The sequence below is a fragment of the Sceloporus occidentalis genome, unplaced genomic scaffold (genome assembly GCF_023333645.1).
Source record: "Sceloporus occidentalis isolate IW3139 unplaced genomic scaffold, rSceOcc1.0.p SCAF_3, whole genome shotgun sequence".
Lineage (NCBI taxonomy): Eukaryota > Metazoa > Chordata > Lepidosauria > Squamata > Phrynosomatidae > Sceloporus > Sceloporus occidentalis.
In genome coordinates, this window is record NW_028316983.1 from 205,368,717 (window position 1) to 205,390,598 (window position 21,882).

Consider the following 21,882-nt stretch of genomic DNA (forward strand, 5'->3'; position numbering starts at 1 on the left):
TACATTTCTCCTCATGATCTCCATCAAGGGGGAAAAACAGGATAAAGAGGGGAGGGAAAATGGAAGAGCATGTTTTGTTAGACAAGAGTTTTATCATGTCAATCCCAGTGCTTTGGAGTGGGTTTGTTGAAGTAATATATTGCAGGATACAGCAACGATATGAAAAGGGGTTTGTGGAATTTACAAGACCTGTGAGGATATAGATAGTGTGGCAAAAAAGTGACATTTCTCTTTACAATAAAGTCAAAACAGAAAGGTGGGTAGCACACCAAACCTTGCACCTGTTGGAAATTTGTTATGTATAATCCAGTCATAAGAGCTACTCTGCCCACAAACTGCATTGACTTGCATCAGATTAGAACAAAAGTTATTGGCAGTTGTTGATTTCTAATTAGTCCGTAGTAGGCCTGAAGATTTGTGTTTTTCCAGATGAAATTCAGCTTTGCACTTTAGTCAAATCAAGCAGCCTGTAAATCAATCAGAACTTAATCAATCAGAACTTAATATTTTCTTAATTGACTGACAGGAATCTGCATTGAATTTTGTGATTTGTAAACACCTTGGCTATATACACTAAAATATTTTGCTGAGAAATTGATTTTTCCATTTTGAACTGAAGTGTGAGAAATAAAGTTTTCTTTACTATTTTTGTATATCTTTTATCTCCTAGTCTGGTCCAGATGACATCAGGAACTTTGATACAACATTTACAGAAGAGATGGTACCTTATTCAGTTTGCATTTCTTCTGACTATAATATTGTAAATGCCAGTGTGCTAGAAGCAGATGATGCATTCATTGGATTTTCTTATGCTCCACCTTCTGAAGACTTATTTCACTAAAATTTTCGAAGATGAGGAATGCACCAGATGTCTGAAATGGACTGAAATATTTTGATTGTGAACCTTTTCTATGTGCAACTAGTGCCTCATTTGATATGTTGAACAAACTTTTTCTGCTGTAATATGAGAAGTCTGGGCATTTTGGTTACTTAAGACTGTTACACCTGCTGAACAAAAATATTTTTTTAAATCAAGTAACTTTAGATAGCTGTTCTTAGCATTGAGACTTTTAAAATAAGGACACTGACTGTTTCCCTCCAGTTTACATTAGCATATCCAGATTGGCTGCTTTTAATAGCAGTCCGCTTTAGCACATTTAAAGGCCTTTGTAACTAGCTATGTTGACTTTGTGCTTGAACTGTTACTATGCAATCAGTTTTGTATATTACTGGTTAAAAAAGATAAGCTTACCCAGTACATTCTTTAAAGCAAGTTGATTTACTGGCAATACCTCCCCTTAATTTCCTAGCTTTAATAAGAAGCAAAGATCTGTACAATATTTTTCACTTTATAGTCAAATTGTACCACCTTTATTCAGAGTGGGCACAGAAGTGCAGTGATTTACAACTTTACTCAAGAAATTTGATTCACTCCAGTTGTAAAATCTAGAAATGCACTCCCTAGGTTAAGTGTGTGTGGAACAAACCAGCCTTAAACATTTGTTGATAACATGTCTCATAGTGACAATGACTGCATTTTTCCTCTTCTTGTAGAAGAAACTAAATGGGTTTTTTTCCAAAGAAATAGATGATGAAAAAAAATACTGCGTTTGTAGAAGGGAGGCTTCCTTCTTGTATTTAGGAAAACTAATATATTACAATGTGATTGTATTAAAATTTATGTGTCTTTGTGACTTTCATTTCATTTCATTCTTAACAAAGAAATACTACCACAATCAGTTATGAAAAGACTGACCACCACAGTTGACTTTGCCTGGGGTGAAATAAAGAAATCTTAAAGGAATGAAGCAAAATTGGAATTTACCATCCAACGCAAATAGTCTATTGTGTCTTGTTTCCACTGTGACCTTGATTTAAAGTGAAATGAAGAAGCAATTAAAACAACCTGTGAAGTGGAAGACCACCAACACATACTTGGTGCTGTGGGCTATATGTTAGAGGAAGGAACTAGTAAAACCACCTCTCAGTATTCCTTGTCCATGGGGCGGCCGTAATTCAGCAAGTGACTTGAAGACACATAGAATAAGATGGAGGCATTTAAGAGAATTTACATATCAAAGTTATACAAGCAAATTATCATCAAACAGATATTCCATTCTTTTCTAAACAAGCTGCAATGTTTCTATTGTTGTGTGCCTTCAAGTCATTTCTGACTTTTGGTAACCCTGAACCTATCATTGTGTTTTCTTGGCAAAATATGTTTAGACGTGGTTTGTCTTTGCTTCCTCTGAGGCTGAGAGCATGTGACTTCCATAAGCTTGCCCATTGGGTTTCCATGTCCAAGCAGGGAGTCTAACTAGTCTCTAGAATTGTCTCTCTGGCTTTGCTTCACGAACAAAGATTCAGGAAGGATGCATCCTGCACTTTGTACAAGCACGTTGGTAATCCAGTGCTTAAACAACTACACCATGCTGGTTCAGCTAATGTTTACATACAATGTTTTATTTTATATATGCCTTGCATTTTGTACAAGATTGGCTTCAACAAGCCCAAATCTCAACATGTTTACACTCTAGTCAGATCTAGGGCATCCTATGGGACTTTTCCCCTTGCAAATATACTTCCAGGTATTACTTTAGTGTTATAGCGACTAATAAGAATAAATTGACAAGCTGATCTGAGGTAAAAAAAAAAAGTGCTAAAGACAGTTTAGTTTCCCGACAAGGTTGAAAACCCATCAAGTGTGAGGTTGTTACACAGAAAATATTAAAGCTACAATCACAAAGCATAGGCCAATGTAGGTAGTGGTCCATTTTATTAGATGCTAGGGCAGTGGTCCCCAAACTTTGGTCCACCAGATGTTTTGGACTCCAGATCCCAGAATTCCTGATGGTTGGCCAAACAGTCTAGGGCTTCTGGTTGAAGTTCAAAACAGCTGGAGAACCAAAGTTTGAGAAACACAATGCTAGGGAATTTGGGACTCGTGCAGAAGGTAGTTTGCATTCTGGTGGCTTCTCCTGGTCTCGTCTGCCTTCAGAAGGAGTGAAGGAAAAGAAGCAAAATGGCTGCCTGTTTCTGACTGAAGGGCAATTGAGGAAGCACAAGAATATTAGGAGGGAGGGAAAGAAAGGGCAAAACTGATCTGAGGGTGAAGAAACCCTGTCATAGGCATAGACTGTGTGAGAAACACATAGAAAGCTGGATTTCCCTTTGAGAATTCAGGCAAAAGAACGAAAAAGAAACACACTTCCCCTCAGGGAGTTTACAGCTATTTCTAAGGATGTTCTCCAGTCAGTGTGAGCCAGAGAAAGCCCACCCAAGTTGGGCAAACTTGCGCATGCATGCACACAACAACACAAAACTTTTCCCAAGTCTTTGAAGAAACTAATAAAGGAGACCACACTGCTTTTTCAGTTTCCAGGAGTTTCTCACAGTTTTTCTTTTCTCAACTGACCAGCATCAAGAGTCACAGTCTGAACAGCTGTTTACTGTTGTCACCCGTGGTTGTCTGGTAATTTAGGGGAGAGAAGTTATTATAGCAGCAGACAAGAGAGAGAGAGAGATCCACAACCTCTCTCTCCTCAAGTGCCATTTTTGACAGCCTCTTAATGTTTCCATTTTCTTTGTCATACATAACTGGGTGAATGAATACTGGAAGTGTTTCCTCACAAATTGGCTCGTGAGGTACTACGCAGTGTAACTGAATGGATGCTGCTCTCTATATTCCTCCCTCTCACTTCACTGTGGTGACTGCAAAAGAAACTTAAAGAAGTGTGAAGTCGAAGGCTTTCATGGCCGGCATCCATAGTTTTTGTGGGTTTTTTGGGCTATGTGGCCATGTTCTAGAAGAGTTTGTTCCTGATGTTTCACCGGCATCTGTGGCTGGCATCTTCAGAGAAACATGGCCACATAGCCTGAAAAACCCACAAAAAACTTAGAAGTGATTTTGAAGGAGGAAAAAATTGAAAGAAAAAAATTGAGCTCTTCTTTTTTAATTTTATTAATTCATAAAAACAACATATCACTTCATCACATACATTGCATATACAACATATAGAAACACAACACATTACATATTTCACCATACACTCCGGTATCCATACCACACAGATAAGACGCAACAACAAAACAAAACAAAAAAATTGTTTCTTTACTAACACATAAATTGCAGCTTCCTGACCTTCCTTCTAGATTTATCTCTTTAGTTGCTTTAGAGGTTTTTCATTTTCATTAACACGCTTCTCCCACTGCATACTTATAAACTTTAGCTCATACAAAATACAAATATTGTTGTATATATTACCACACAAAATGCTATTAAATTGCTTTAAACAATTCTTTTCAAACAATTTTCTTTAAAGTGCTGGCATAGCACCTACACTCTTTCGTCTTGGCCACATCTGTTTTCTCTACATCCATTTTCATCACAAAGGAGGGAGAGGAAGGAAAAGAGAGAAGTGAATTGTGAGGTGTTTTTGGTGAGGCTTAGGGGAAGAACTGGAAGGAAAGAAAGAGACCAGGGACTGAAAAAAGAGACACACCAGACTTTGAAGATGAATATAAATAAGTTAAGAAATATAGTAGTGAATGTGGAGATTAGCACACCAGGGCCAATTCAGCAATAATTGTGGTAGTGAAAGCGAACACAACAGCAGCATTATAGCGCTCAATGTTTTCGCACAGTCGTGCTATCGCACAATAATTGCAATATAAATGCCAAATAATATTGAGATCACATTCCACATGCAATCATAAACGAATCATTAGTACATTGGAGTTTTGTGCATGCGCCGTTTCGGAGCTAAGACGCATGCCTGTAAATCATGTTCCCATTCCGCCTGGAATAAAATACAATAAAATGAAATTTATTACTTCATCACATTCTTTTAATACATGTAAACAAAATTGTGTCCCATATCTCAAAAGAAGACAGAAATCCACTGCAAAACCAATTCTGACAATGAGAACAGATTGCCTCCAGCAAAATGCAGTCTCGGTAAATGTCCCTGGTTGCTTCCCCAATAGCATAATAATAAAACGTGGTTAGCTTTTGCACTCTCACAATCACGCTTCATTCACGCTATTGAGAAGCCATTCACTGGACTTCCCTGTGAATGGATTGCTGCTGGAGCATTCTTGGTTCTTCACAGGAGAAGTCCTGGATGAACACGACAACGTCTGAAAATCTTCAGCACAATTGCACAATTATGCCAGGATTATGCCTTTTACTCCCCCTTTTTTTCCCCCGTCTGAAAATAGCCTGTGTGACTACTGCACATATTGTGGGTTGCTTCTTTGCAGGCTCCAACAAATAGCTATCTCTTCCTTTTACTTTTTATCAAATTTACACTCTTTGGGTTTAAAAACAAACTGAGGGAACATTATGGCTGTGTAATGTCTATTGTCTGCCTCAGTGCAAGTTGGAGGTACGGCTGCTTTCGCACAAACAATTTTCGTGTCTAAATTTGAAAAATGGGCCCATTGTGAGGGCTGTCTCACTTCCGTTTCTGATGTATGCCTGAAACATGGAAGGATGGAGCTACAGTAGCTATTGAACCAGGGATTAGCAATCTAATTTGTGGGTCCACTGTAAAATTACTACACAAACAGAGAGTCAGGTTTGAGATGGCCGTATGAAGATGCCATCTATAATGGGACTGTTGATCTGAGGGTGTGCTTTAGGTATTCACTCGGCTGACAAATGGAGAGACAATTGGCTACCTTTTAGATTAGCAGAAAGAGGTAAAGCCAGTAGTCTCCAGTGAAAATTAAATATCTCACTGCAAATGAAGTAATAATCTCGGCAGGGATTTTGAGGACAAAGGTTGAGGAAAATATCTCTGTTGAAGCAAAGAGTTAATTGGATGGAAAACTGAACTACTTCCACTATTATTATTATTATTAACCTTTATTTATGAAGCGCTGTAAATTTACACAGCGCTGTACATACAATCTTTTAGTTAGACGATTCCCTGCCCTCGGGCTTACAATCTAAAAAGACATGACACAGAAGGAGAAGGGAGTGGTGGAGGGAAAGGGTAAGAGGTCCAGCAGTTCCTCTCTACCTCCAAGGCCTGGACCAAGGCAGATGGACTGGAGGGAGGGGGAGGCTTCATAATGGATGGTTAATCATTTTCCAGGGAAAATACATACTCTCAAGTAGGATAAAACATATACTGTACAGTACATAGCAATACAGGAAATGGTTCAATAAACAGGCACCACAAGAACATCAAATAGTAAGCGACAATTATGCAATGCCTGGGAAGGCTTCTCTGAACAGGATGGTTTTCAACTCTGTTTTGAAGCTGGTAAAAGAAGTGATGGCTCTTGCTTGTGGGGGAAGAAGGTTCCAGGAGTGAGGGGCAGCAAGTGAAAAGGGGCGAATCCGGGATGGGGCAGAGGAAATCCTGGGCTGAGACAGGAACCCTTGACTACTAGAACGGAGGGCCCTGGTGGGAAGGTGAGGAGAAAGAAGGTCTGATAAGTAAGGAGGGGCCAGTCCATGGAGGGCTTTAAATGTTGACAGCAGGAGCTTATACTGAATGCGGAAAGGGAGGGGGAGCCAGTGAAGGGATGCCAACACAGGAGAGATGTGGTCAGAGCGGTGGGTGGAAGTGATAATGCGTGCGGCTGAATGCTGAACAGAGATTAAAGGACGGAGGTGAGAAAGAGGAAGCCCAGCCAGGGGGACATTACAGTAATCAAGTCGTGAGACCACTAGGGCATGGACCAGGATCTTGGCAGTAGAGGCGGAGAGATAAGGTCGGATTTTGGCAATATTGTACAAAAAGAATCTACAAGCCTTGGCTGTGGTCTGGATCTGAGGGATACATGACAGAGAAGAGTCAAAGATAAAACCAAGACTGCGGGCTTGCTGGACTGGTTGAAGATAAATGTTGTCCACAGAGACAGAAAAGGAGTGTTGAAGGATGGGCTTAGGAGGAAAGACAAGAAGGTCCGTCTTGGACATGTTGAACTTCAAACGCCGATGGCACATCCACTGCGAGACAGCTGTGAGGCAAGACGAAACTTGCTGTTCAAGCCTTGGAGAAAGGTCAGGGGCAGAAAGATACAGCTGGGTGTCATCAGCATACAGATGGTAGGAAAAGCCAAAAGAGCTGATGAGTTTTCCTAAGGACAGTGTGTAGAGAGAAAACAGAAGGGGACCCAGAACAGAGCCCTGGGGAACTCCTACAGATAAGGGAACAGGAGATGAAGTCTGACCACCTGCAACTACTGCAAAAGATCTGCCAGACAAGTAAGAGCTAAACCAGTCGAGAACAGAGTCTGAGAACCCAAGATCAGAGAGGATATCAACTAGAAGACAGTGATCAACGGTGTCAAAGGCTGCAGACAGATCAAGACGGATGAGAACAGAGTAAAGGCCATTAGCCTTGGCCTGTAAAAGGTCATTCGAGATCTTGGTGAGAGCTGTCTCTGTAGAATGCCTTGGGCGGAAGCCAGACTGAAAGGGATCGAGGATGGAATTGGCTTCAAGAAACTCAAGACAGCGCGAATAGACAACCCGTTCCAAAACCTTAGAAAGAAAGGGAAGAAGAGAAATCGGACGATAGCTAGACAAGGAGGAGGGGTCAAGAGAAGGTTTTTTCAGAATTGGGGAAATGAGAGCATGTTTGAAGTCCGACGGGAAGGAGCCTGTAGAGAGAGAGAGATTGAAGATATGGAGAAGCGAGGGCAGAAAGGAGGGAGCTATAGAGATTAGAAGACGAGTAGGAATTGGATCAAGAGAGCAAGTTGCAGGTTTGGCAGAGTTCAGAAGTGTAGAGAGTTCATCCAAAGAAGCAGGAGGAAACACAGAAAATTTGTTAGGCGAAGGCGATAGAAGATTAAGAGCAGAAAAAGAATCAGGAGGGACTATCTCAGAGCGAATAGTGGTAATCTTAGAGATGAAATAGTTAGCAAAGTCATTAGGAGAGAATGATGAAGAGACAGGAGGAGAGGGAGGTTTAAGCAAAGTGTTGAAGGTGGAGAACAAACGCTGCGGGCTCCTCTCATTGGCAGAGATCAATGATTTGTAATAATTCTGTTTTGCCATAGACAGGGCATGTGAGAAGGACGAAAGAACAAATTTGAAATGGATAAAATCAGCCCACTCTTTGGACAAAAGTCTGGGGTAGAAAAGCTGTCACAGGTTTCTTTAACAGACATTCCTTGCCTGCAGATAGAATTCTTCTAGTGCTGCACAAAGACCACAAATAAGGGAAAATTCATTCCATCTGCCCTGAATAATAATGTTATTTATGTAATAATTAATCAGTAGTCTGCTTTCAGTTGCTAGTAAGTTGCTAGTCAACCATTAGTCTTATATAATTATCTGTGTATAACACTAGTGGGATTATTTGCTATTTATTTCATTTCTATGATGCCTTTCTCTCATAAAGGGACCCAAAGACCGAAATCTACTAGTTTATTATTTTAAATAGAGGGGCTAAAGGTCTTCATTGGACAGTGATCTTAAAGTCCATTTGAGATGGTAACTTACATTTCTATGTAAACACATATGGATTTGTTGAATTAATATGGTCAATAATTTAAATCCCATCAAACATGATCATATTTAGTTTTTCTAGTGCATTTAACATTTTGAGGAAACTAAGGTTTTGCATTAGGTGATTCACTTTGTATCAGTGCAAACAGCAGCTTGTTATTACAATGCTCTTACTACACGCATGCTTCATTGCTGACCTTTACTTCCATCTCTGATTCTTCTTCAGTAGACAAATCTGATCTAAGAATCTGGTCAAGGAACAGAGCCATCCAATAAAAATGAGACCAGATCTTCTGAAAATGAAGGAAAATGCCTTGATTTATCTTGACAGGAGTGGTGGTCTTCAAAAATTTGTAGAAGATTGCAAACTCTACAATGGTGGTATTTAACAATAGAATATTACTGAAAAATCAGAACTATTTTGTTTGAAATAATATGTGAGTGATGGTAATGCTCATAATTGTCTGTTCTTACAGACTCAAGGCAGAGTTGTGCTGTGTTTCGTTTTCTAATACTGGTAAATCCAGTTGACATTATTGAATTGAATGCTGTCCTTGGAAACTGTGTTCTGCATGAACCTGTGAAAGCCACAAAAATATTTCAATCAGTAAGAAATCTTATATACTTTGATCAAGCAAATATTTTAGAACTATTTTAAACCAATCTTTTCTTACAAAATGAATTGGGTTTTGAATTATAGGTATGTTTTACAGCTGTTAAAACACTGTCACTAATTCAGCAACTGCAGACTGAAGCTCAGGTATGTTTGCTTTGTTTTAGAAATTCAAACTAAAAAATAAAATCAGTTGTATTTATAACATAGCTTCCTAAATCCACTTCTGCATCTTTTTGGTTTGGTGCAGTATTTTTTCTGGGCCTCATTATAGTAATCTGCCTTATGGTGAAGCTAATCACTAGATAAGCAAAAAAGAGAACTCAATCCCTATGCAGAGTATCTCATGTTTACACAGAGGCCCTATCTTGAAAGAGCTTCTCCTTTTTCTGCATTGACAGCACAGATTGCTCTGCATATCCATGTGTGAAGATACACCAATTGCTGAAATCAGTCTTGGAACAATGTATGCAAATAGGGCTTTGGATCAGAACTACATTCTATGGCTTGAGTTAAATTTATCCAAATTCCTAAAACAAAAAGATAAAAGGAAATAAGAGGTCTACATGGAATATCCATCTTTAAATTTCTCATGACTAACTTCCATCCCTTTCAGTGAGGTGCAGGCCAGAGAGGGGTTGGGAAGGAACAAAGAAACAGCACACACTTTTCTGGAGGAAAGGGTCACAGCTTTATTGGTTACAGTGGAATTTTGAGTTTGCATGAGCACCAATTACCATGATATCAGTGACCTGCCAACTAATCAATGCTCCATCAGTTTTATCATGAAGATGAAAATCCCCCAGGTTATTGAGGCCAATTGTTCCATGGGTACAATCTCTCCCATTTTCAAATTCTTCCTCAAATTAAAAAAAAAAGTGCATATCACTATTTAACAAAAGGATGGAGAGTGGGTAAATCCAATAATGAACCAGCATTCTGAGGATCAGAGTTTCCTTCTTCATATTTGGCAGTGCATTGGAGAGGAGCCTTTGTCTTCCAACATCTGCTATGCAGGGCCCACCCCACAAAGCAAGCCAGCAACCCGAGAGTACTTGAAATAAGTTCCTAACAACCTTCACATCTATAGAATCTGTAGAAAGAGGACAACAGTGCAGTCTGCAGCACAACAGTACTCCTTCCCCCATGGCTTGTGCTTCCAGGATGCAAAGGGCAATCCATAGTATGTGAGGATCAAGGGCTTCACACATGGACATGCAGATCTCTGCCAATTCATTGCATCACCTTAAATATGTGATTACTCAATAGAGATGATAATACTGTCCTACTGTACAAAATTGTAGCATGTAAAACAACAAAGCTTTGGACACTTAGCAAAAAAGAAGCTTTAAAAAGTACACATCATTAGCATTTATGGCATCGCCATTCACAATAAGACCTTTTATAGACAATCCATAATGAAGTAATATAACATGGCACACATTTATATACTGCTTCCTAAAAGAATTATCAAAGTGGCAAATACAACTCCTTCAATAAGGCCTAATCCAACTGTCAGTCCCAATAAGAGAAGTCCGGCAGAATGGTAAATGAGCACTGAAATAAATCCCATTGATTTATTGATTCAGTTGGAGTTAGTAAATTAATTAAAAAAAATAAAATGCCATAACAAAATAGGTCTGTTGTTTTTACTAATGAGCAATAAAACTATAATTAATTGGTTTTCAAAGGAGATAGTTGAATGTCTTTCAGCATTAAAAGGGAGAAAAGTTGGGAGAAAAATCTAGGCGCATTTGTGAGCCCAACCAATTTATTTAACCTCAAAGGTACTGCTAGATTCTTACCTGCCCTGCTTTTAATTTTCCCCTTTTTATGCTGTAACTGACTAGGGTACATCTTAGGGAAAACTTGCATAGAAAGAGGAGTCTTAAGGGAACATAAAATCATATCCATAGAGGATGTAGATGCTTGATGTCTGTTGGGATAGAATTCCATATGACGAGTGCTGAAATACAATGCTCTGTTACTAGTACTCATAAAACATCCTGTGAGTACATGAGATGTATCAGAGTTATTGTTGTTGAGAATTAAAATGAGGGTAAGAGAAATGGGTTGGGGGTGAGGCAGTCCCTGAGGTAGCTAGTCCCAGTTTGTTTAGACTTGGCCCAGCAGTTTATTGGCAACTTTTATAGTTTTCTCAGCATATATTCAAGATGTGAAAAGGATGCCCATTGTAGCCAAGAGCTTTCTGACCCAAACCCAAGGATAGGACCACATGCCTCAGCTCTTTTATGTGACAATGCTTTTGCATCTTGCGTCTCTTCATCATTTATAATCACCATCATCTTGTTTATCTTTATTCTCTCTTTCTTTAGATGAATATAGTGCTGAAATTAACACATTTGCCTTCCCTGCCTAGTTATGTTCTCAGTCTTTGCAAGTTTCCATTTGATTACACAACTCAAAGATTTTATATAGTAGAAGGAATAGTGGTTGCAATGACCACTGTAACAAAATATACACAAGGAGCAAGATTTGTTTGTTCTGATGAAGCATGTCAGTTTTCTGAAGGTATGACAAACTGAATGCAGGTTCAGTCCTTTTAAAAGTAATTTTATTATCTTTCTGTACTAAAATGTTTACATGGCGGGATACAAACGGGCAGGGGAAGACGTCTTGGAGGTGTATTCTGCTGAATACGGAGCCTCCAGACTGCCCGCCCCGGGGGCGTGGCTCAGGAGATGGGGCTTCCACATGGGGGGCAGTGAAGACGCCTCACCTGGGGCCGTTTCTGACCCGCAGTTTCCAAACCGCCACCTCGGAGGACGCTGCAAAGAGAGAGGCAGCTTTCTCACGGGCGGCCAAAAACGGGGCTTTTTTTTTTTCCTTTGCCGGCTGGCGGATGCGCAGCTGCACAGCGGCGGCGCTCAGCAGCGGCGGCAGAAAGCTTATGTGCACATTTAAAGCGCCCAAACCCCTTTAAAACTTTTTCCCCCGCTCTGCCCAAGAACAATGGTGGTCTCCTGCCAGCTGGTGATCAGCTGGTGTTGGCATCCTTGTCCACTTGCACTTTGCCAGTGTCACCAGCATCATGGATGCCTCCTCTCCTTTGGTCCCCGCGCTCTTGCTGAATCTGCAATGCACAGCCACAGCTGTTGCCGCTGCCACCGCTGTCCCCCTGCCATCCCCCATCACCTCCCTTGTACATATGTAAATATTTAAAGTTTTAGGGGTTTTTTATTGTTAGGTGAAAATGGCACAGGAATGTGTGTAGGGGCTCACTTTAAAGTCCAAACTTTCCAAGCAGCGCATGTGTACATGTTGCTCTAGGGTTAGGGTTAGGGTTAGGGTTACGAGTCTTAAAATGCGCTGCAGCTGTGCTGCAGCTTCCACACCTGCATGGCAGCTGACGCTGCAATTAAAGCCTGACTGCAAACTGCGCATGTTCCAGGACCCCGACTCATTATGCGACGCAGCAGACACGGAGCTTTTAAATGGGCAACTTAAATTAGCGGCGTAGCAATTCTGGCGTACCGGTGCAGCAGTTTACAGACGGAGCTGCGCAGCTGCGCATCAAACGGAAAAGAAGCGGAGAAAAGCAGCACCTTTTTAATGCCGCTTCTTCCCGCTTGGGGCGTGCGGGGGGCGTGTTCATGGCGGCATTCAGGTAAGGGCTGTCTGAAGGCTCTACCTTCATGACGTCATGAACACACCCCTTTTTGCCCGTCTGTATCCCGCCATAGAATCTTACATGTACATGGAATGTTGAGGATAAATTTCTGAAAGGATTATAAAAATGTAATTTCCCATAGTGGATTCACATAAACATTGAAAGCAAATTAACATTCAAACCCATTGCATGTGCCTATTGTGTATACCTATTAATGGCAAGCTATCCATCCATATCTGCCCCCATATTAACCATTTCCTCTTTAGTTCACTGGGTGATAGGATTTTAAATGGTCAGTGGATAGTTCTCTAGCACCTATTTTAAAAATTCAAATATTATTTTCTATTTCACCTTTTTACCCATGTGCACACTGTGTGGTGGGTGAAAATGTTTGAGCTAGCAACATTCTTTATAGTCAAATGAAGCTCCCAAAATAAGGGAAAACCAGTCTGCTGGGTGAGTCCAAAAGGGGATGCTATATTTTCCAGCATTTGGCCCAAATGAATTACTTGAGTGGCATCATCTTGTTTATATGGGGAAATAATCAGAGGTTGTCTGGTATTTAGTGGTGGTGATGAAAAAGCATTTTAAAATGACAAAGAAAGTTTAACCTCATATTAAAGTTTAGAAAATTGACTTTATATATTTCTCCTAGGGTTTCAGTATGTAAGAGTACACATTCCCGGGGCTACAGAATCTACAACACTAAGAAATGACTTTGTTTGTACTCTATGTACCTCGCCATTGAGAGAAGACATGAAATATCGAGTACTTGGTGGTAAAAATTATATACTGTTACTAGTATTATTATATGGTTTCAATGGTTACAAGTTTTTATATGATGAAGGGTGGATAAGTAGATTAGGAGAAAGAAGGGAGAATGCAAACTTCTCCCCTATAGCCTTAAGTGAAGGTTGTATTAGCTCCTCTGTGGGTGCTTTAGGTCTTTAATAAGATTATACTTTTTAAAATCTGATAGGAAGAACTATTGAATAGTAGAACAGATTTCTTTAGAAGGTAATGGGCTCTTCTTTGTTGGAGGTTTTTAAACAGAGTTTAGGTGCCAATCCATTACGGATGTCATAACTCATCCTCTGGATCCCAGTGATTCAGACACAAATGTCCAGGAATGTATAGCTCCTGATGACAGTGACCACTCTGAGTCTGAGGATCTGGATGATGGAGGAGAGGGGACCCTGTTCCCCAGCAGGAGGTGGAAGATGCTGGACACAGTACCATCCTTTGCAGATTGGTAAAGAGACAAGAAGCAATTACGCTGCTTCCATAGGAGGCTCTGATTAATTAAGCTTCTAGTGTTTTGATACACTTGCCTATAAATCTCCCAGCAGCTCCCCGCTGTCTCTGCTGCTTGCAACTGTCTTATCTAGGTGGCTCGCAGTAGTCTTCAACGTTCATGTTTTCTTTACCTTTAACTGGTTATGATTTGACAGCTCTGTTTACTCCTTGCTGGCTGTGTATATCAGGAATACTGACTTGCTGTAACAGCTCTGGGCCAGCTGATGACTACCCTCTTGCTTTTCCCTTCATCTTGTTTCGATAACCTGTGAGTGATCTGGACTGAATTAAATACCCAAAAGATCTTGTACTCCAACCACCTGTTTCCTGGGCCACTTGTTGACCAGAGCATAGGACAACAGATGGCCTAGCTGCAACGATTTACAATGGAACAGATTGGACTAGAAAACCCTTGGGATCTTTCCAACTCTATGATGGTATAAAGTGTGCTGAACACACAATCCAGTCTTCCACCATTCTGACCAGAAGGGTTATTTCAGAATTCACACTGTTTGCTGATCTTTCAGCATCCCAAGAATAATACAAGAATGGGAGATAATTTCTTAATGTAGAAAAATTACAAAATATTACAACTTTAAGAAACAATCAGATTTTAAATGCACCTATTGAATAATTTATTATTGACCTGAAAACTGTTTCTGAGGTCTAACATGCATCTGGATCTTGTCTAGTTTCCCTACTGTTTGTAAGTATAGTGAAATCCTGGTAATGGCTGGGGTTTAGTTCCAGGACCCCCCAGGGATACCAAAATCCATGGATACTCAAGGCCCATTAAATACAATGGGATAGTGAAATGGTGTCCCTTGTATAAATAGCAAAAACAAGGTTTGGTTTGGGAATTTTTAATATTTTCAAGCCATGGATGTTTGAATCCATGGGTAAAAAATCCATGGATATGGGGCCCTACTGTACTGTTTCATTTTGTGAACAGCAGATATAGAGCAATGTTAGAGTAGGTGATTGTAGCTTTTAAAACTTGTGTGACTTAAAATCCTTTTAGCATGATTAATCTTATCTTTGGTTTCCATTTTGAAATCTAACAGGGAAAACAAAATTGCATATGAAAGACTGATAGCTCACCAAACCCCCCACAAAATGGCTAATCAAAAGTACCCAAGTCAATGGGTGGGTGGGTGGGTGGGTGTAATTGGACCTCCAAATTCATGGATTCTGCAACCAAAGATTCAATCAACCACTGTTTGAAACTATTCTCACACCAAAAAAATTCCAAAAAGGAAAACTTGATTTTGCTGTTTTATATAATGGACTTGTTTTTAGAACCATTACATAGAACAGGAACTAAACCCCACTGGATTCCATGTATGTTAGGATAGCGTAGGTAGTAACCTGCATTTTTACACTAAACAGTGGGCCCTTGGTATCCATGTATGGCAGCCGTTTTAGGATAGCGTAGGTAGTAACCTGCGTTTTTACACTAAACAGTGGGCCCTTGGTATCTGCTGGGATTTGGTTCCAGGACTACCCACATCCTTGGATACCAAAATCCATGGATGCTCAAGTCTCATTATATACAATGTGGTGGTAAAATAGTGACCCTTATATTAAATGCCTCAATGCCTTTTTGCATTTAAAAAACATTTTCAAGCTGTGGATGGTTGAATCTGTGAATACAGAATTTGTGGATGCAGATGGTAAAATGTATTGGGCTAGACAGATCATTGTTGTTGTTGGGCAAATGGCTTGGAATGGCCTTATTCAATAAAAATGTAGAAAAGTATATATTATTCTTATGTTTTCTTATGTTTTTATTTTTAAGATAAACAGGTGGTTGAATTGATTGACAATAAAGCAATTGGTGCTTTTCAAGGATTTTCCACCAGCAAAATACATTTAAGATTTCAGCCTTTCACCGTGTTTCTAAGAGGTAAGCAGATGTTTAATTAAAAATGTGTTATGTAACTGAGAGATGTGGCATCATTACAAATATTAATGTTGAATGTTTAACAACAATAGTTCAGAATAAATCTTTTGCTTCCTAAGTGTTCTTGCCTCTGAACCAAAATGTGAAATGTATTATATATGTTAATTTATTTTAATAAATGCTTTCTATGTATTTGTGTATTTTTGAATAGCCCATATATTATTAGTAAAGAAATGAAAATGAAATGTACATGCCTTCCATTAAACAAACACTGCCTCTACTACTGCACTAATGTCGTGCCCCTGTCACAATTTGACTTCCTCCTTTCAATTTCCTCTGATCAAATTGTTCTTTGTCAGTCTGCAACATCCTTCCTCATTTAGCTGTTTCTCTGCTTCTCTTATGATCTCTGCCATCTCTGGTTTCCATAATTCACGAAGTGGAAGATAAGAAAAACGAAACAGATGAGCCTAAGCTATGGACTGCTTAATCTATATACAACTATTTTTTGATGTTGCTGTGAACTAGCTTTGTTTCCTTTCACCTATCTCTTATTTTATATTAACTGTATTAACATATTTGTTTTCAAGAAATAATTTTAAACAAACCTACTTGACATCAGCAATGAGGAAGTGGGTAAAATAATTGCTATATCCACTGAACAGAACCAAACAAGTTCCCTGGTTTTCTAGGCGGTTGGAAGCTACGAAGCAAGTGTGGAAGCTAGAGTGAATTTAGTGGAAAAGTCAGGAGGACTCTGGTCAAACATAGGTTGGACTTCACCCAAAGACTTACACTGTGGCACTGATGGTGACAAAGAAATATTTGTTATCTGTTACTGAAATAGCTGCATTGTGTTGCCTAGTGGAGCTTTTCAGGTGGTTAACGACCTATTATATAGTGGTGGTGGTTCTGCTGAATTCAAAACCTTTTCATTCCCCTTACAGGACTCCAGAAAGGGTCTGATGCCTTCACCAGCCTGGAGGTGCAATTGGTTTCAATAGGAAGGGAAAAGAAAAAATGTCCACAAAGAGAAAAATAAGAAAAAGCCATTCCTTTCTTCTTCTGGCTAACTGGAGAACCTAGCAGTGCTTGGGAAGTTCCAGTACATATCTCATCACCCCTATAGAAGATTGTTTTGGCCATTAGTAAATGCCTGCCTGAGTTTTTTTCTTCTTCTTACAGATGAACTATCCAATAAAATGAAACTAGGAAACAAATACAAAGTTATAGGGATTCCAGTCTGTATGCAGAATTCCATACAAGAAACACTTTGCTTAGAAGCCAACAGTGTACATTGCCCTAACATCACAGGTAAGAAGAGAATGTAGTGAGAGTAGATGTTTCTGTTTTCAGTTCCTGGATTAAAAGTTTTAGTTTATAGGGTACTCTAAAGACAAGTGAAACATGAATGAAAAAATATTTTCAATATGGGTGAAATCACCCCAGCTCCACATTAAATTAGTTGTAGAAAACCTAACAATCTAAATACAATTGTTGCTCCCAACAAGAATAGACCCATCCAATCAACCACACTTAAATAGCTATTGCTTTATGCATTCACGCTGATTAAATGAGCCTAATTCTAAATGGGAGTAGTAACTGGAATTAGGCCAAGGCATTTATTAAATATTGTCTTTCATGTTATTTCTCTTTTTTAATTCAACAGCTTTAAATTTACAAAATATACAGTACAATTCAATTTTTATTGTAGAGGTTACTGTCTGCAGACTTACAGTCTGCAAAAGAAAATAATTTTTTACGATTCATTTAACTCTTTGTAACTCCAGATGAAAACAAAGTCAGAGAGTGCCCTCTACCTATTTATTTGTGATCAAACACCAGTTAAATTTGTTTTAATAAAAAAGACTTTTCTTATACTGTGCCTATCAGAGTTATCTCTTTTCTAGTTTCTCCTATATTTGAGTAAGTAGTAATAGTCTGCTTTTGCAGCCTTCATTAATTGTTTCCCTTTTTGTGGTTCCTTTGTTTTCATTGTTCTCATTTTGTGGTTACTTTGTTGTCATTGTAAGTCCAGCCTTGAAAGTCCAGTGTAAAAACTCAACACAAAAATATATATTGTATAAAGTAAACAAAGAAACCATAACTTGCCCTTCATGTCACAGCTTTAAAAAAAGACTTTTGTAGAATAATTCCTCATCACCAGTGGTGTATCCATATAGCAGAATTAAAGCAGTTTGATACCACTGTAATTGCCTGTAGTTTGAGGCCATGCAGTGTTAAGGTAGCATTCTGTCTTTGGAACTGAGGTACCATCACTTGCAAGTACTCTGCATAAAATAATTTCTGGAACCACAGATTTAAGACGACATTGTCACAAACTGGAGGATAATACATGACATTTTAAAACTAAGTACAAATGAAGCAAAGTATCAGCCAATGTAAATAAGGTTGATCTGATACTTTAGATGAAAACAGATATCAGATACCCACAAAGGTTTGAGAGTGATGGTTTTAAATGAATGCTTCAACAATTAAAAGGTGGAGGCCTGACCCCACACATTTAAACACTCACACTGATTCACTTAAATGTAATCTGTCAATAGTGGCTCAAAGACCAAGAAGAGGGGCATACCTTACCCTGAAATGCTGAAAGAAAATGCACAAGCTGCCCATGACAACTTCCCCCTTTTAACCATAAATTCACTCAACAGAGAATCACCCAGATATATGGTATCAGTTGAGATCCAGGACAGAATGGTATGTTGTAATTTGGATTACCGTTTTCCTTAATCAATCCCTCTTGGCCTGTGAATGCTCTACACCAGTCAGCTTCCATATTGTGAGAAAATAATATTAATAGGTGTGTCATTTTGTTCTGGACAGAAAGCAAAGCTATACTTCTATCAACCCCTTTCATTCCATAAGGGAGTTATCAGAAATTGGTTAATTATTTTCATATGATCATTCTAGAATTTCATAAAGCAGCTAGACCTAGAGCTGTACAAGCCTTGAGGAAATAAATTAGGGGAGATTTATTAGGAAATTATACGGAAGACATGGCCCTGGATTTGCAAGACCTTAGCAGGTTAAGAGCAGGTTGTCCAAGAAATCTCTAAGGGCCACCGAAAATCAAGGATGACATGACTTCACAGCAAGCAGCAACAATGCAATAAGAAAACTTTTATGTAAGACTGTGCAGTATCAGATCATTGCAATTCCTGGTCTTGGTTTCCTTTTCCCAGTTCTTTTTATGGGGATGAATTATTGTCTGCTTGATACTGTGGAGTACTAAAAGAGACAACATATTTAATTTTGTTTACTCATTAATGGTTTCTTCTGTTTTAAAAGTTTTTTTGCAATTACTATCTGAAAAAAAAGTCCCTGCTTTCACATTTGTTTCCGATTTTGCATATGCATATTTATATATGCAATATATACAAATACATACATACATACATACATACATTCCCCAGGAAACAATTTTTATCCCACATGACTTCAAAATTTCTGGAAATTTTACATCTCTAGCTGGGTCACTGCAGCATTTCTACTGTAGTAGGCCTTTCAGCCCAAAGGTTCAGACCCCAGATCTCATCTGCATGATTCTGGACAGAAATCTGAGTTGGGCTCATCCTTTTTCCTTTTTCTGCTTCTTCTTCCCTCCCACTTAACTTTGGAGTAAATGCTGTTTTGGCTTCTCACACTGCCACAGATAAAGTGAGGCTATTCCAACTAGGTGAAAATACATCAACCAATGTATGAAAAACAGAGTTTGGAACCAAGATGGCAGAATAATCTGAATGACCCATTGAGAATGCTGCATTCCCATACAATTCTGGATGAAACCCTTAATTTGTAAAAATTAGTAACTTTTTTTTTTGCTTTAATTAGGTCCCAACTGCATCAGTGAAAAATTTAAATATCTGCTTTCTTTGACTTCAAACTCATATTGGAGATTTACAGCTGTTCTAGCCAATAGTTTTGCTTCACAAGTTCTTCCACCAGGCATTTACAATAATCTCAAACTGGCTTTGTTGCTGAGTCTAGTACAGTCAACCGACAGAGATGACACAACAGGTTATGTGGATCTTTTGGTAATGACAAATGATTCGCTAATATTAGAAAGGTAACTATGCATCTCATTTTCTTTAATAAACAGATAATCTTTCCCTTGGGTAGCTGGACAGAAGAAGCTATATGTGATTTCCCTCAAAAAAAAACCTTGTGCAAATGATTATGATGATGTTGTAAAATTAATTTCTATTGTTCAAATGTATTCAATTTGTTGCTGTGCTTTCATTTGAATGCATTAAACCATGGTGTGTGCTTCTTTAGAATAGTTAATCAGTTGAAATGGATGTCAGTTAGAGACATTTAAAAACAGACTGGATTTCTTCCAGTACACTGCAGATTTATTACTTATAAATTGATAAATTATTTCTCCCCTCAACTAGAGTTATGAATTACAGCATTTGTCTTGTGCCTCGGGGAATAAGACACATCCCATCTGGTTATGTTTTTCCTACTGTATCCAAAGATAAACATGGAACTGGAACTGCTAGTATTCAGGCAGGTAGTGCTTTACTGGCTAAAGGTGGAATATGTTTCATTGGAGAACTGTCTTCTCACAAGAAGGATAAACTTGAACAGTTGCAGTCAGGTAGGTAAGGAAAGTCTTACATATATCCAGATAACTGCTTCTCAACCTAGAGTTGACTGTTGCAAAAATACAAGCAGCAAAATATTGGGAAACATTGGTTGACCTATCAAAAGAAAAATGGTTTAGTAGAACGTGGCTACTTGCTCTTCTAGAAAAATAGTCAAATAAAATAAAAATAGAAGAAGGAAGGAAGGACATTTTTTTTTAGGAATGTGAATTTCTTTTGTTATTGTAATAGATGACAATTTTCTGCAGTGCACATTATTATTATTATTATTATTATTATTATTATTATTATTAACCTTTATTTATGAAGTGCTGTAAATTTACACAGCGCTGTACATGCAATCTTTTTAGTTAGACGGATCCCTGCCCTCAGGCTTACAATCTAATCACATAGATTCTAAGACTAAATTCTGCAGAGTGGTTTTATAATTTGTGTGGTGAGGACAAGTTCAGTTGGACAAGCAAACAAAATAGAAGCTGAAAAGTAAACATTAAGTATAGATTCTTCTATTTTTTCTTTCCTTGTACTTAATTTTAATATACTGATTAATTGACTTGTGATGTAAGGGAGTGTCATTCACGGTGGTGATTAGTGGACCAGTCCATGGCAAGTTTCCAGGAAATAAACAGTTGAACCCAATGAGTACAAATACTGTATGTGTCAGTCTCTGGCGCACTGTGGAGGGGGGGAATCTCTTCCAAATTCCAGCTCCCTTAAGAAGTATTGGTGTAAGATTTTGTTTTTAAATTTTTGGTCTCTTTCTTGGATTTTTTCCCCTTAATTTTTCCCCCTCTCAATTGTGGTTGTACATGTCAATCATTATATGCACTACTATATATAAATAAAAATAGATTGGGGGAAAAAAGAAAGAGAAAAGCAAGAAAGATGGAGACTGAAGAAGAAAACAGTGATAGCCTTACCACCTTACCCCTGGCCATGGACAGGGGTGGCGTGTCCCTGTTAGTGCTTTTGGACATCTCAGCGGCTTTCGATACCATCGACCATGGTATCCTTCTGGAATGCCTGAGGGAGTTGGGTATCGGGGGCACTGCGCTCCAGTGGTTCCGTTCCTACCTCTCGAGTAGATTCCAGATGGTGCAGCTGGGGGACGTCTGCTCCGGTAAGAGGGAATTGACATCTGGTGTCCCTCAAGGAGCTATTTTGTCCCCCCACGCTATTTAACATTTACATGAAACCGCTGGGAGAGATCATCCAGAGACACGGGGCACGGTGTTATCAGTACGCTGATGACACCCAAATTTGTTTCTCTGTGTCTCTGACTGATGCAGTGACTAGGGATGGCATCTCGCCTCTAAATGCCTGTCTGGAGTCGGT

General features: G+C 39.0%; 2 protein-coding genes across 15 annotated transcripts in view; both read left to right on the plus strand.

Moving 5' to 3' along the window:
• Positions 1-1,677, plus strand: part of LOC149317388 (serine/threonine-protein kinase Sgk3) — a 66,890-nt gene extending 65,213 nt beyond the window's left edge. For all 6 annotated transcript variants that reach the window (XM_089517396.1, XM_089517400.1, XM_089517401.1 and 3 more), the window contains one exon: positions 671-1,677. In XM_089517396.1, coding sequence (XP_089373522.1) covers positions 671-841 — 171 coding nt within the window. In that variant the 3' untranslated portion in view covers positions 842-1,677. The remainder of the gene's footprint in view (positions 1-670) is intronic.
• A 637-nt stretch (positions 1,678-2,314) lies between these two features.
• The window catches only part of LOC149317389 (minichromosome maintenance domain-containing protein 2-like), a 30,932-nt gene continuing 11,364 nt past the window's right edge, over positions 2,315-21,882 (plus strand). For 2 of the 9 annotated variants that reach the window (XR_016280627.1, XM_089517402.1), the window contains exons 1-10: positions 2,825-3,472; positions 8,700-8,854; positions 8,950-9,080; positions 9,174-9,233; positions 11,423-11,618; positions 13,373-13,495; positions 15,812-15,919; positions 17,102-17,230; positions 19,772-20,006; positions 20,335-20,540. Coding sequence is in view for 8 of the 9 variants with exons in the window: in XM_089517402.1 (XP_089373528.1) it covers positions 8,752-8,854; positions 8,950-9,080; positions 9,174-9,233; positions 11,423-11,618; positions 13,373-13,495; positions 15,812-15,919; positions 17,102-17,230; positions 19,772-20,006; positions 20,335-20,540 (1,291 nt within the window). In the remaining variant the exon portion in view is untranslated. The other 7 variants (XM_089517405.1, XM_089517407.1, XM_089517406.1 and 4 more) reach the window with 7 other exon arrangements.